Source organism: Sphaeramia orbicularis, chromosome 2 (assembly GCF_902148855.1).
Source record: "Sphaeramia orbicularis chromosome 2, fSphaOr1.1, whole genome shotgun sequence".
Classification (NCBI taxonomy): Eukaryota; Metazoa; Chordata; class Actinopteri; order Kurtiformes; family Apogonidae; genus Sphaeramia; species Sphaeramia orbicularis.
The window spans coordinates 7,371,354-7,384,291 of NC_043958.1; the positions used below are offsets into that span (position 1 = coordinate 7,371,354).

A 12,938-nucleotide genomic window follows, 5' to 3' on the forward strand; every position below is an offset into this window, starting at 1 on the left:
CGTCAAAATAAAACTGTTTCATGTCTTCTCAAAACTAAATCTTCCAATCAGAGCTGTACATCATTCCTGCAAACAGTTATGATCACATTATTTGTTATCAATTACCATGAATTGTTCATTGTAAATGAAGTTTTTTGAGGTTCATTTCACCTACTTTAATTTTTCCTGATCTAATTTTAAATATTTTGTGGTATATATATTTTTTTCTTTCATAGGTATTTAAAGATCTGGAAGTTCATACTGGCACATTAACAGTGACTGTAATTGATATTAACAACTTATTTCATGCATATTAACTATGAGTGAATGTTCTTTTTTTATAGTAATACATAGTTCAGTAAACTATATTTGAAAATGTATGCAGTCACATGACATTAGTTTATGTTTTTTTCCCCAAGAAATCATTTGACACCAATAATATTCTCATATAACGTCATGTGTGATATTCCTGTGTCAGTTGCTACCTAGTATTAGCTAACCACATGCTATTTTTGGAGTGGATCTATTTGCTCATAGTAGTAGATATCCAGGTATTTTTACCATCCAAGTGGTATGTCGTATGATACTGTGACCAGATACTGCTGTGTTTTCCTTGTTTTGTGTGACTCAAACTTGTTGTCTACCCATGTTTCTTCATGTTTCCTTCTATTGTTTTTTCTTATCATTTTGTTTTACCTTCATTCTATCTTGGACTGAATTCCAGCCCTCCCACCTCCGTGTAAGCTGTGTTTTTAATACATTTCTCCTGTCTGCACTTGGGTCCTTTCCCTCCTTCTGGCTGCCAAACCATTACAAACAGGGAAGTAAATAGTGATTATGCTCTCAGTGCAAAACTGTGGTCAGAAGAAAAAGTAGGAAGTGCAGGAAGTTTTTTTTTTTTTTTTTTTTTAAAGAAGATAGTGGATGATCTTTGTTCAATAAAAGATTATTTCACATGGAGCCTTCTGTTCTATCCTGAGGGACAGACAACATGAGACCATTGGACAGCGCCTGTGTTTTAAATTTTAAATTATTGTTTGTTGTTGTGCTACAGCTCCTGTGCTTCTTGTTGAAAACACTATTGCACCTCTAAAATTATATGTTTAATTTATACTGTCACTTCCTTGTAACTGTTCCGATAGCATGTGCTGCTGACCTCTTGGCCAGGTCACTCTTGTGAAAGAGATCCTGATCTCAGTGGGTTTTATCTGGTTAAATAAAGATTAAATAAAAAATAAAACACCACTGTGGACAAAAAGCTGCTTAGTTTTTATTAGTGGTTTACACACCAGTCGTAAACACTTGACCTGCTTCATTTAATCTCGGTGACAATCCAGAGCATTTCTGTTAGTTGACACAGGACAACCATATTCTGGTTTTAATATTCTTCTTCGCCCTCTTCATCCCCCTCAAATGAGTCGACGCCAACCTCTTCGTAATCCTTCTCCAGGGCAGCCATGTCCTCTCTAGCCTCAGAGAACTCGCCTTCTTCCATCCCCTCTCCAACGTACCAGTGGACGAAGGCTCTCTTGGCATACATCAGGTCAAACTTGTGGTCCAGGCGAGCCCAGGCCTCTGCGATGGCTGTGGTGTTGCTCAGCATGCACACGGCCCTCTGGACCTTGGCCAGGTCTCCTCCTGGAACCACAGTAGGAGGCTGGTAGTTGATGCCCACCTTGAAGCCAGTGGGACACCAGTCCACAAACTGGATGGTGCGTTTGGTTTTGATGTTGCTGATGGCCACGTTGACGTCTTTGGGCACCACGTCGCCACGGTACAGGAGGCAGCAGGCCATGTATTTGCCATGACGAGGGTCACACTTGACCATCTGGTTGGCAGGCTCAAAGCAGGAGTTGGTAATTTCGGCCACAGTGAGCTGCTCGTGGTAGGCCTTCTCTGCTGAGATAACAGGAGCGTAGGTAGCTAGAGGGAAGTGGATACGAGGATAAGGCACCAGGTTGGTCTGGAACTCTGTCAGGTCCACATTCAAGGCACCATCAAAGCGCAGAGAGGCAGTGATGGAGGACACGATCTGGCTGATGAGGCGGTTCAGGTTGGTGTAAGATGGGCGCTCGATGTCCAGGTTCCTGCGGCAGATGTCATAGATGGCCTCATTGTCCACCATGAAGGCGCAGTCAGAGTGCTCCAGGGTGGTGTGGGTGGTCAGGATGGAGTTGTAGGGCTCCACCACCGCTGTGGACACCTGAGGAGCCGGGTAGATGGCAAACTCCAGTTTGGACTTCTTGCCAAAGTCGACTGAGAGTCGCTCCATCAGCAGAGAAGTGAAGCCGGAGCCTGTTCCTCCTCCGAAGGAATGGAAGACCAGGAAACCCTGAAGACCGGTGCACTGGTCAGACTAAAAGACAAAAGCAAGATTCATGAGTTAAGAAAATTACAATTTTGAAAAACAATATCATAGTAAACTCTATTTTTTAAAGGATCCAAAAAGTGCTGTATAAGTATCTGATTCTAAAGTAAGAATAAAAGAAAGTGTGCCATATCCTCCTGAGACCCAGCAATGCATTTTTGCTGTCTACTGCAAAGGACATTCCAAAAATAAATATACATACAGTAGATAAATAAATGTATCTGAAAAAACTATTGAATCATGCTATTTTCATTCAAGGCAATCATTTAACTATATATATATATATATATATATATATATATATATATATATATATATAGAGAGAGAGAGAGAGAGAGAGAGAGAGAGAGAGAGAGAGTTAAAATTGAAAATAATAGTAATTAATAAAAAAAAATACAAAAATTAAATAAAATAAAATTTAAAAATGTATTTTCTGTCTATTTATTTCATCGTTTGTCTTATTTTATTAGACTTTTGAACAGGCACAGTGAGGCCGACTCTGTTGTTTTATTGGGGTCCTAAACTCTGCAGATGGCGGGAAACTGTCTGTGTATGTAGATCGGGTCTAAAGCTGCCGTCCGCTGGTAATTAACTATTAATTAACTTGTATCCGTGTAATCTCCGGTAAGATTTCGCGTTCCGCCGGACAGTTTGTTCCTGGTCTTTGTGGATTCACCTGCTCAGGTAAGCCCCACCCCCACCTGGTAATACTAACGGAACAGCTCCACGGGCTCCTTTACTGATCCACGGTCAGTAGTAAGAGTCATTAGTATCAGACATGTCGTTAAAGCGGTTTAATGTAGTGCACACAGACTGATCTGGAGTCAGTTCTCTAAATATTATTCAATAAAACCTCTACAACTGTCATTTGAACAGTTACTCAGAGAAGCATAATCCTATTAGGTTTAAAAAGAAAACATGTCACAAATCACATTCATGTGTTCATTCTTATGTACAGGAATGTGGAAAAGCCAATTAGGTTGGTTGTTTCAGTTATAATAAGAACATACTATTCTCACTTTCAGAATGAAGATACAACCAGCATATACAGGAAATGTGCATCATTAATATCAAAATTTAAATTGTTTAAATTATTATTATTATTAATAATAATAATAATAATAATAATAATAATAATAAGTGTATTTACCTTGATTTAAGGCAGTGGTTCACAGCCTTTTTTGTCTTGTGACCCCATTTTAACATCACCAATTTCTGGCAACCCCAGACATTCAAAACAGAGTTTTGTTTTTTTTTTTTTGCTAAACTCAATTTGTTTTTGATCATGTAATAGTTTGCTATACTATGATATAAATAAACGTTAATTTTAGATGACATTTAGTCTGTATGATGTATGTAATTATGGACTGAGGCAGAAAAGCCAGGTATAGATTACTGCACAAAGTGAGTATTTTATATATGTACAGTCAGTCCAACTCGGATTTACAAGGCTGACAGTTAATACTGAACAAACAATTACTCAAACTATGAATTATGAAAGGGCTGCAGCATCTGAAACTGACCACAATCAACTTTTGAAAGATAAACAGTACCACAGTGCTTCAGTTTCAGCTTCATAGTTTGTCATGTTTTTTATGTATAGGGATTGTCTCTCAGCTCACTATATATTTTTTATTAGTAATTTAAAAAAAAAAAAAAAAATTGTGGGGTCCTGACCCCAAGGCTGAAAAACACTGATTTAGGGTTAGGTATATCAAACCAAAGCATGTTCCATCAAAACTAAGAATATTTATATGTTTAGAAAAATCTCTCAATGTTTTAATCTGGGGACAAAGCATAAAGCTGCATTTTTAATTGTTCTGCCTTCAGTTTGAGAATGACTGACTTAGTGGACCTTATGCTATTTTAGTTGAAGTCTTCTGTAATAAAACAAACCATGCTATAATAATAAGGACATTTTAATTAATAAAAATGTCTTAGACTTATCCTGGTGTTCTTGCCTGTATGTATCCTCCACAAAGAACACCTCACTTCTACACATACACATACTACAATGAAAGTTTCTTGATGTTTGCTTAAAGGAGTGTCTGTTGAAGATTTCGTTCTCCTTTTGTGTGCAGTGAAACAAAACAGCTAGCAGCTCTGCACTTCACAAAGCATCGTCAATGATATCTTCTACATGTTGTCTAATTGCTGAAAAATCCAGCCTTTCATCAATAATGACTTTGTGAACATTTTCCAGCCCCAGGCAGACGGTCCTTCTCACCAATTTTCGGATCCTGTCGAGTACGGAGTCTATGTGCTCTTTTCCGACGGTGTAGTGACCACGGGCGTAGTTGTTGGCCGCATCCTCTTTTCCTGAGATCAGCTGCTCCGGGTGGAAAAGCTGGCGGTATGTGCCTGTACGAACCTCATCTACAGAAGAGAAAGAAAAGTTCTGAGAGATTCATAATAGTTGTTTGTGTTTTATTCTAAAGGAATGTTTCTCTCAGAGCTACAAGATCTACTTCAAAACACTGTCTGAGCAATACAATACATTCACTTTACAGGTTCTTTATACTGGAACATTTATAAATATATTAGATACATGGACATGGACATACACCAATATATGAGTAATAACACTTTATCATATACATTGAAAACATCAGCACCAGCACTTTTATCATTTGTTTTCCAATTCATGTTATTAAAGTATGTAAAATTTTGCACATATAATCTCAGAGGCAGATCGTTTCTAAAAGCCAGTCTGTTCTGTACACACATATCTCTTCTTAATTTGTTTTCCAATTCATGTTATTAAATTATGTAAGATTTAGCACATTTAATAGACATCTAAGAAAATGTACAATGACTGGACAAATGGCCACCAGATTAGGGACACTTCCATGCTGAGGCCTCCTCAAGATATTTTGGTCAATGGCAGCCATGTTTTTGGACAGTCTTACCTATTCATAGTCAAATTGTGTAACTCAGGAATGCAGTATACGAGATTTGATAAAGTTCAAAAAAGTAGATGCGACTTCCTTGTTTTTCACATTATGCAAATTGGTTAAAAATTGATTCTGGTGGTGGTCTTTTGTTTTCCAAGAGGCCTCTTCAGAGTGCATTTTTTTTCTTAAGATGTTCAGCACAAGTTTCCAACAGGCTTTGTCGTTGCAAAATAGAGTAAAAGTTCTAGTTCAAATGGGTCATGATTGTCTGATTGAATTTTTATAGCTTCATAACTTTATAGTCTTTATAGCTTTCTTGTGTCTAACCCTTTCAAGTGCTTGAGTCCAAAGTTTCAGGAACCTGGCCTTAGGCGTTGTATACTGAACTTTCACCAAAAACTACTTCAGACTAACTCCCAAAACTCCTAGAAATCTCTTGACTTTTAATTACTTCTACTAAAATTGCAATTCTTAATCGAACCTCCTTTGAACTTACCGATAACAGTAGGTTCCAGGTCCACAAAGATGGCTCTTGGGACATACTTTCCAGTGCCGGTCTCACTGAAGAAGGTGGTGAAGGAGTCGTCGTAGCCTCCGGCGGGCTTGTCACTGGGCATGTGTCCATCAGGCTGGATGCCGTGCTCCAGGCAGTACAGCTCCCAGCAGGTGTTGCCCATCTGGACACCAGCCTGGCCAACGTGGATAGAAATACACTCGCGCTGTGGATGAGAATCAAGCTTTTAGACATTTATACATGATTGAAGGTGCGTCAGCAGTCTATTTAGCTTCTTAATCCAATAGTATCTATATCATAGTACTGGAAGGTATGTATGTGTGTGTGTGTGTGCGTGTATGTGTATCTGCAGAGTTCTGAGAAATGTCGACGTTTTTAACTGGCCAATTTGGTACCTACAGTTGAGGAATAGTCCCATCTTCACAGTAAATATCTTGGCAAGTTGATAGGACCAATATTTTGGGCGATATTAGTCATTTTAAAATACAATAGCCTTACAACCCCTACAATCAGCTCGGTTGACTGGGAGCGCAGTACCACACTGCATGACAGAAAACTAAGTTAAAAACACAGGAACGATGCATTTACTAGCTTCAGTACATGATGGTTGACCGGAAGCACAGTACCATGTTGTATGACGAGAAATGACATTAAAAACAGGAACGACGCATTTACTAACTTCAGTCCCTAGATATTGCTATTAATATGACCCATGGTTCTCCACGGGTCAGTGTGCCAGTGGACTGTATTCCTGGTAACTTAGGGACGACATGTCTACGTCAAAAGGTGTCGTGACCTGCTGGACGTTACACTTAAACTGCGGAAACACTGGGTCGAGTCAACATGCTGTGATGATTCTTCATGCATTTGTAAGGTAATCTGAGCTCAATGCAAAAATTAAATATATCCAAAGCTGCATCAGTGGTGGTAGGTCTAAATATGCTAGCAGAGGTAATTACCACAGGGTTGTCAGCATGTCTGCAGAGGCCAAAGTGTTTCCACACCCTGCTCAAGTATTTCTGCTAAAAGATGTGGGTGAGGGGGGTGGGGGAGGCAATGAGTGCATGAGGGCTGAGAGAAACAAGTTCAGTCTCATCATCTGGAAGTGAGATTTGTCCTGAAAGAGTTTGAGAATAGAGGATGGTCTTTGCTATTTTGATATAACGGCCCTTCATGGAAAACACTAAAAGGCAAACCCAAAGTTCTCTGTTTTTTGAGAACACCACTTACGTCAGTGTCTTTGATTGCAAAAGAACATCTTTGAGTCACCACTAAATGTTCAGATTATTTCAGCAACAATGTGCCAGCTGTCACCTCACCCCTGACACACCAACACGAATGTGTTAACTATTGCTGTCAAAACACCATTGTGCTCTTTTGGCAGCTCTCTCCATGTCTATGATGTCGCTTCACAGGTATTTTTACTCTTCATACCTGCCAGAACAGGACTTGAAGCCAACCCTTAAGTTTATATATACTGGTGTAGTAAATAATTCCACTGAACGATTGTGGTCTGAGGGAAGGATCGACCTCTCCATAGCTGAGGATAACCTTTGACCTCATTTTTTGTTTGGACATGTGATTCAGAAATATTTACTGTTGTGGAATTTTGGTGATGTCAGACCTGTAGCAGAGCCAGAAAGCATCTTGACAGGGTAGCTTATCATGTTTTTCAAGTGTAAATTCTTCTGAACAACAACAAACAGGTCTTCCCTAAGAAACTAAACCAATCTAATAATTGTGAGAGTTTTGTTGATCCTTAGGAAATCCAAAAATGAGGTCTTAATTTGTATTAATGTCATATAGATCAGTACAACAGAATTAGGAATACTTATGACCAAAAAGTTATGTTTTATGCTTCAATAAACCTGGGTAAAAGTATCCCATAACCCAAGAAATCAGCATCATGTTCTTCAAAAGTTGTAAATCCAACTTGCCTAGAGCTTCATTCCTAATTTTTATGTATTTTGTTTGATGTGTAGCAAATTAAACCCACCATATCCCTCTCCATCCTTCCATAAAAGTTTGTGATAGAGGTGTGGGAGGAGCTTACAGTGAAATGGGAGTTGCTAAGTATGGCAGCCGGCTCAGCTGACAGCTATTTTGGGCAAGATGTCAGGCGACCCGGCCTTACACTACCCCACTGACCTGTTTGGAGTCAGACCCTGCAGTTTATATCACGTCAGCTCTATCTGACAAACAACTGAGAAATGATCCATCCATGATCTCACCAAAAACAAGTCTGAACCGCGTCCCAGCTGATGGTGGATGTCGATATAACGCCAGACAGATACTGGACTTGTTTGAAAACTTAAATCGGACAAAAGGCAAAATCCAATGAGGGCTTAACGTCATTCTCAGATGTTGGATTGATGTTGAATTTTGCTTGGAAATCCAAACGCATATGGATTTTGACATCAAACTTTTAACACAGGTACATATTTTGTTGTACCCCAAAAAAATCAACATACTTGTAATAGTTTAATTGCATAAAAATGGACAAAGCCTCCACGATTTTCATCAAATTTGATATTTTTTGTCAAAGTCATCTTGTGATTCTGGGCCCAAAAGTGCTCATATTTGAACAAGAGGATGTGCTGGGGACGTGAAGCTTGGAAAAATGCCTTCACTTGTTCATCGTACTTTTATTCATTTAAACATGATTTGCAAAAGACTTGCAGAACAAGAAGAAGAACCCTCCTGATTTCAGCAATAATGAGCATTGCCACATACATAAAGTTATATTAATAACAGTATTGTCAACTTAAGCTATAAACACCAGGTAGGACTAGCTTCCCTATTTAGCATGCAGGCTAACAGGCAAAATGCAAAAGTGACTGATACAAACATTAGGTAGTATAACAAGATTGGGCAAAAAAGCAGGGAATTGCAATAAAGTAACTTTAGAATTAATTAAAAATGTAAGTGACTTCTTTTAGGTTCTCGTTAGCTTTCTTTTTCTTCTCTAAAGGGACAAAACTCTTTAATTCAATAAACAGAAGCTCCAAAAATCTACCAAACGGCCAAGCTAGCAGTCAAACGTGGACTGCACTCATCCACCAGTCAATCTATAATAACTGAAATAGAAAGTTTAAACTTAAACAAGTGAGTTATTAATTAAAATTATCCTTGTACAGTTGTCATGAAAAGGAAATTTAGTAATGGAGACCAAAACTAGCTCTAAACATGTTTATTTCAGCTGTAAAGTTGTGTAATTTAATATTGTAGCCAGTCTCTTGTGGATCTTTACAGAACTGCAGATATTGACAGTTCATTTTTCACATCTGGAGGCTGCCTCTTATACAAACCAGGCTCTAAAACTGGCCTGAAAACTCTTCAAACTGTCTTGCACATGTGACGTAAGTGGGGGCTGCGTCCTGTTTGGTCACTGGTGTTGCAACAGGCCACATCCGTTCACGTTTACCAGACACACTGACTGTGGAACTGACACTTCCAGGCTAAGTGAGATGAAGTCAGTTTTATCTGTCAGAACACAGGAGGTGGTTTTCCTGGGCTAAACCTCGGTCACGTATGATGATAGGATCTCAACACGGAAAAGAAAACAAAGCAGTGCGTTGTACTGTTCGGTCTGTTGACGCTGAAGTGACTCTGAATCGAGCTGAAATTCTTCTGCGATAAGGTGTGAGAGCCTTTTCACACCTCCTCCCCTGCCCCAACAAATGGACACCAAATGGTCACATGTGGTAAAACCATTTGGGGAAGCTTCAGCGCACTCCTCATTACGCTGTTGTTGTGAATGACCTGCAAATATTACAAAACACTCCCTATTTGCACTGCGTCAGGTCGGATCAAAGTCAAAAGGGAAAGGTCAAAGCTGAAGAATTCACATAAGACTCTTGAGCTTATGGAGGTTTTACATCTGAAGCGGTTGTCTTGTGTTTTAACTGTAGTTGCACTGTTTTACTTGCAAAGCAGGAACCTCATGTCAGAGCTTATGAATATGGTGGGGAGTTGCAGGAATTCCAAAATATAAAACACACACACACATACACAGAGACACACAGACTCCTGGAAGCCACATCAGCATTCCCGAGCGGCCGGGCAAACAAGCTGGGCCTCCTCACAGTCCTGCAGTCCCCATATGGAAAGTGTTAACCTTTACTGGAGCTGCAGCCTCATGCCTGCTAGCATGTTTCCACTCATCGACTTTTTCTTTGCTACTTTTCAGCCCTGAAATGTTTTTTCAGTGGGAGATTTTTATGTGCTGTTTGTTATTTCAGAAGCAGCCTGGGGCCAACAGAGGAAAAACTGAGCTCAAACTCAGAAAAATATGGAGGGAAACCAGTAGATACAAGATTATTACAAGAGTATGACAGTAGTTGATGGTTTTTATCACTCTTCGTGCGCAATTTCCTGTTTGGGTTCGTAATGGTTCACATTAATTTACAAGTAAAACCTGATGACAATAGTAAAACCACTTCATTACTCACCATCGTGTTGGTGTGATTGTCCCTTTTTTCAGAAGAAGTTCAGCCGTGCAGGTTCTCACAGTGCACCTATAATGAGATCTCTGTGAGAGGAGTCATGGCAGTATGTCGCTCACGCATATTTATAGATACTACAGGGGCTCCACCCCCTGAGGAGAAGAGGAGGAGGAGCCACCCACAGCTGTTTTCACAGTCTATTTTTTTTCCGTATGTTCCCCTTGAGGGTAAACCCTGGTTCCTGTTGGGCCTTTTCATAGTAAAACAAATATCCAACAACAGAGGTGGTTGAAGGAGACGTACAGATATGTGTATACAGAACAGACTGGGGTAAAAGTAGTTCTTTATCGAAGTAAAAGTATAAAAGCCCAAGTTCTGAAGTGTTCTTAATGCATAAATGTCTACCATCGGCCTCTGGAGGACATTTATAGTGGCTGTTTATGTGCAAAATGAGCTAAACTGCATAAAATATTAATATAATGTGAAGATTATACTGGCCTACATATTTTTTAGACATTAACCCTTTCATGCATGAATTGTGAGAACCTGAGTCAAGATTTATTTTTTGAGTATTTATTGAGTATTATTCCTCCTTAGCTATGAAAAAAACAATGTGATCGAGTTTTTTTTTTTCTATGGAGTTACAAAAATATCCATGCATTTAATTTTTGAAGTAAAGAAACGTGTTTAAAACCCAATATCAGAAAGTAATATGAAAACAATGAAATAAAAACATTTTTAATACTGCTAATCTGATGTCTTCTCACATTTTAACATATTCTAATGCTAGTAATTACTCACTTCATGGAGATAATATGCAAAAAAAATCTTTTTGTCCAACAAATAACAATTGATTTACATTCAAACATGTCACTGCAGATCAGGTTTATCAAGAACAGCACAGTTACAGTAATGGTATGAATGTCAGTGTATGGGATGATGCATAAGTGTCCACTGTGTTGGCTGATATGGAACTAAAACAACAAAACCCATTAATATACAAGAGAACAGCTGGAGAATAACTGTCCACTGTAGTGACCTATGCATGAAAGAGATAAATACGCTAAATCTTACATACTTTAATAAGCTGAAAAATAAATGATAAAAGTGCTGGTTAGTTGATGTTTTCAATGTATATGATGATTGATGTGTGTTATTGCTCATATATATTAATTTATGTACATTTATACAATAGATTAATAAATATTCTAATATAAAGTAACTGTAAAGTGAATGTATTGTAATGTGCAGACTGTGTTTTAAAGTAGATCTGGTAGCTCTGACATAAACATTCCTTTGGAGTAAAACCCATTCTCTCCATTATTTATCAGAATTTGACATTTTGACCCAAGACTGTATCTAAAGCTCCATCAAACCAACATTTAGACTTAGTTTTTTCTTTATTAGTGACTCAAACTTGGTTAAAGTTTCACTGCTTTTGTTCATGGAGGTATTTTACGTGTAGAAAAGTGCACTTCAACCATTCTCATTTTCAATTAAGAAAATAAAATTCTGCTGCAATGTACAAATAAGTCAGAGACAGAACTTGATACCTTTGAAAAATATTTCTCCATTTACTGTCTGTTGTGTGTTTTAAACCTTGTTTCATCTTATTACATATTTGTCCTTGTTTTGTCTTGTTTTTTCTTTCATTTTCTCTTTTTTCCAGTGTGTTTGTCTCATTGAAAACCAACTCAGATTACACTCTAGCTGATATCTTTTATGCCGTTTTCGTTTTATTACATACCTTTATTACATTTTTTTTCTTGTCGTGTCTTTTACAATATCTTTGCCTTACATTTTTTACACTTTAATTTTGTTGCAGTTGGTACGTGTGACATACACGGATGATTCACCAGTGGGTCAGGTTTTCAATTGTGTGTGTGTGTGTGTGTGTGTTACTGTCTCATCCATCTAGATTAAAATCAGTCTTGGTGTTGTCAAAGCAGTAGAGCTTGTGTAAAAAAAATAAATCTTATTATAGAAAGTTTACATGTTTTGTAATTCATCCATTTAGGTTTGCCAGTTAATCTATGAAGGTGCATGTGTTTGGATGGACAGAACCCACTCCAACGTGAAAATTCCACAGTGTGGTGTTATCAGCTGGTGCTTGAATTAAATGCAGTATGTTTTATTGTGAAGTGAAAGTGTTGAAAATGGCAGTAAGTTCTCTGACCGCGAAGGGACTCGAACCCTCAATCTTCTGATTCGAAGTCAGACGCCTTATCCATTAGGCCACGCAGCCATTGTATTAGCAATTTGATGATCAATATGTTTTTCCATTATATTAATGTGATGTTGTGGGCAGTTGTCTTTGCTAAACAGCCACTGGAAATGTCCTTCAGACTGCTCATATACTTCAAATAACTTTATATGTCCCCGAGAGGCAAAGTTAAACCCTGGGCCATTTGTTTCTAGTGGGAGTCATTTCAATGTAACGCAAAACAATGGATTTTCCTACAACAGAAGTTTTATTAATTTGAAACCAAGTTATGACTAGAAAACAGCAAAGGTAAGACAATATTCATGATCATAGCTTTATAATGTGACCTTCATTGCTCTTCTTTGTTTTGTTCAGTGAGTTTTATCAGTAGTCTTAGCTTAGTGCTGCAGAATTTGTCTCATTGGTGTGTTTTATTAAAGTATTCCTGACATACGCTGGTTTCAGAATGTTCGACTGCTTTAGATATTTGCCCATTTAAGTGGTTGTGTTTTGGATTGTGTTCTGGTGTCCAAAA

The 12,938-nt window shown here is 38.3% G+C and overlaps 2 protein-coding genes and 1 non-coding gene across 3 annotated transcripts in view; 1 reads left to right on the forward strand and 2 right to left on the reverse strand.

The window, feature by feature from the left end:
• Window positions 1-6,116, forward strand: part of LOC115430824 (inactive dipeptidyl peptidase 10-like) — a 116,080-nt gene extending 109,964 nt beyond the window's left edge. The window contains exon 28 of the mRNA XM_030151078.1: window positions 6,066-6,116. The gene's annotated coding sequence lies outside the window, so the exon portion shown is untranslated. The remainder of the gene's footprint in view (window positions 1-6,065) is intronic.
• Window positions 1,226-10,314, reverse strand: LOC115430998 (tubulin alpha-1C chain-like). The gene is made up of 4 exons (XM_030151226.1): window positions 10,207-10,314; window positions 5,738-5,960; window positions 4,575-4,723; window positions 1,226-2,335 (listed from the first exon to the last, which is right to left on the reverse strand). The coding sequence occupies exons 1-4, from the start codon at window positions 10,207-10,209 to the stop codon at window positions 1,358-1,360; spliced, it is 1,353 nt and encodes a 450-aa protein (XP_030007086.1). The 5' UTR covers window positions 10,210-10,314; the 3' UTR covers window positions 1,226-1,357.
• Window positions 10,315-12,372: 2,058 nt separating this feature from the next.
• Window positions 12,373-12,445, reverse strand: trnar-ucg (transfer RNA arginine (anticodon UCG)). The gene has a single exon. It is a non-coding gene; the product is annotated as a tRNA-Arg (tRNA).
• Between the last annotated feature and the right edge of the window lie 493 nt (window positions 12,446-12,938).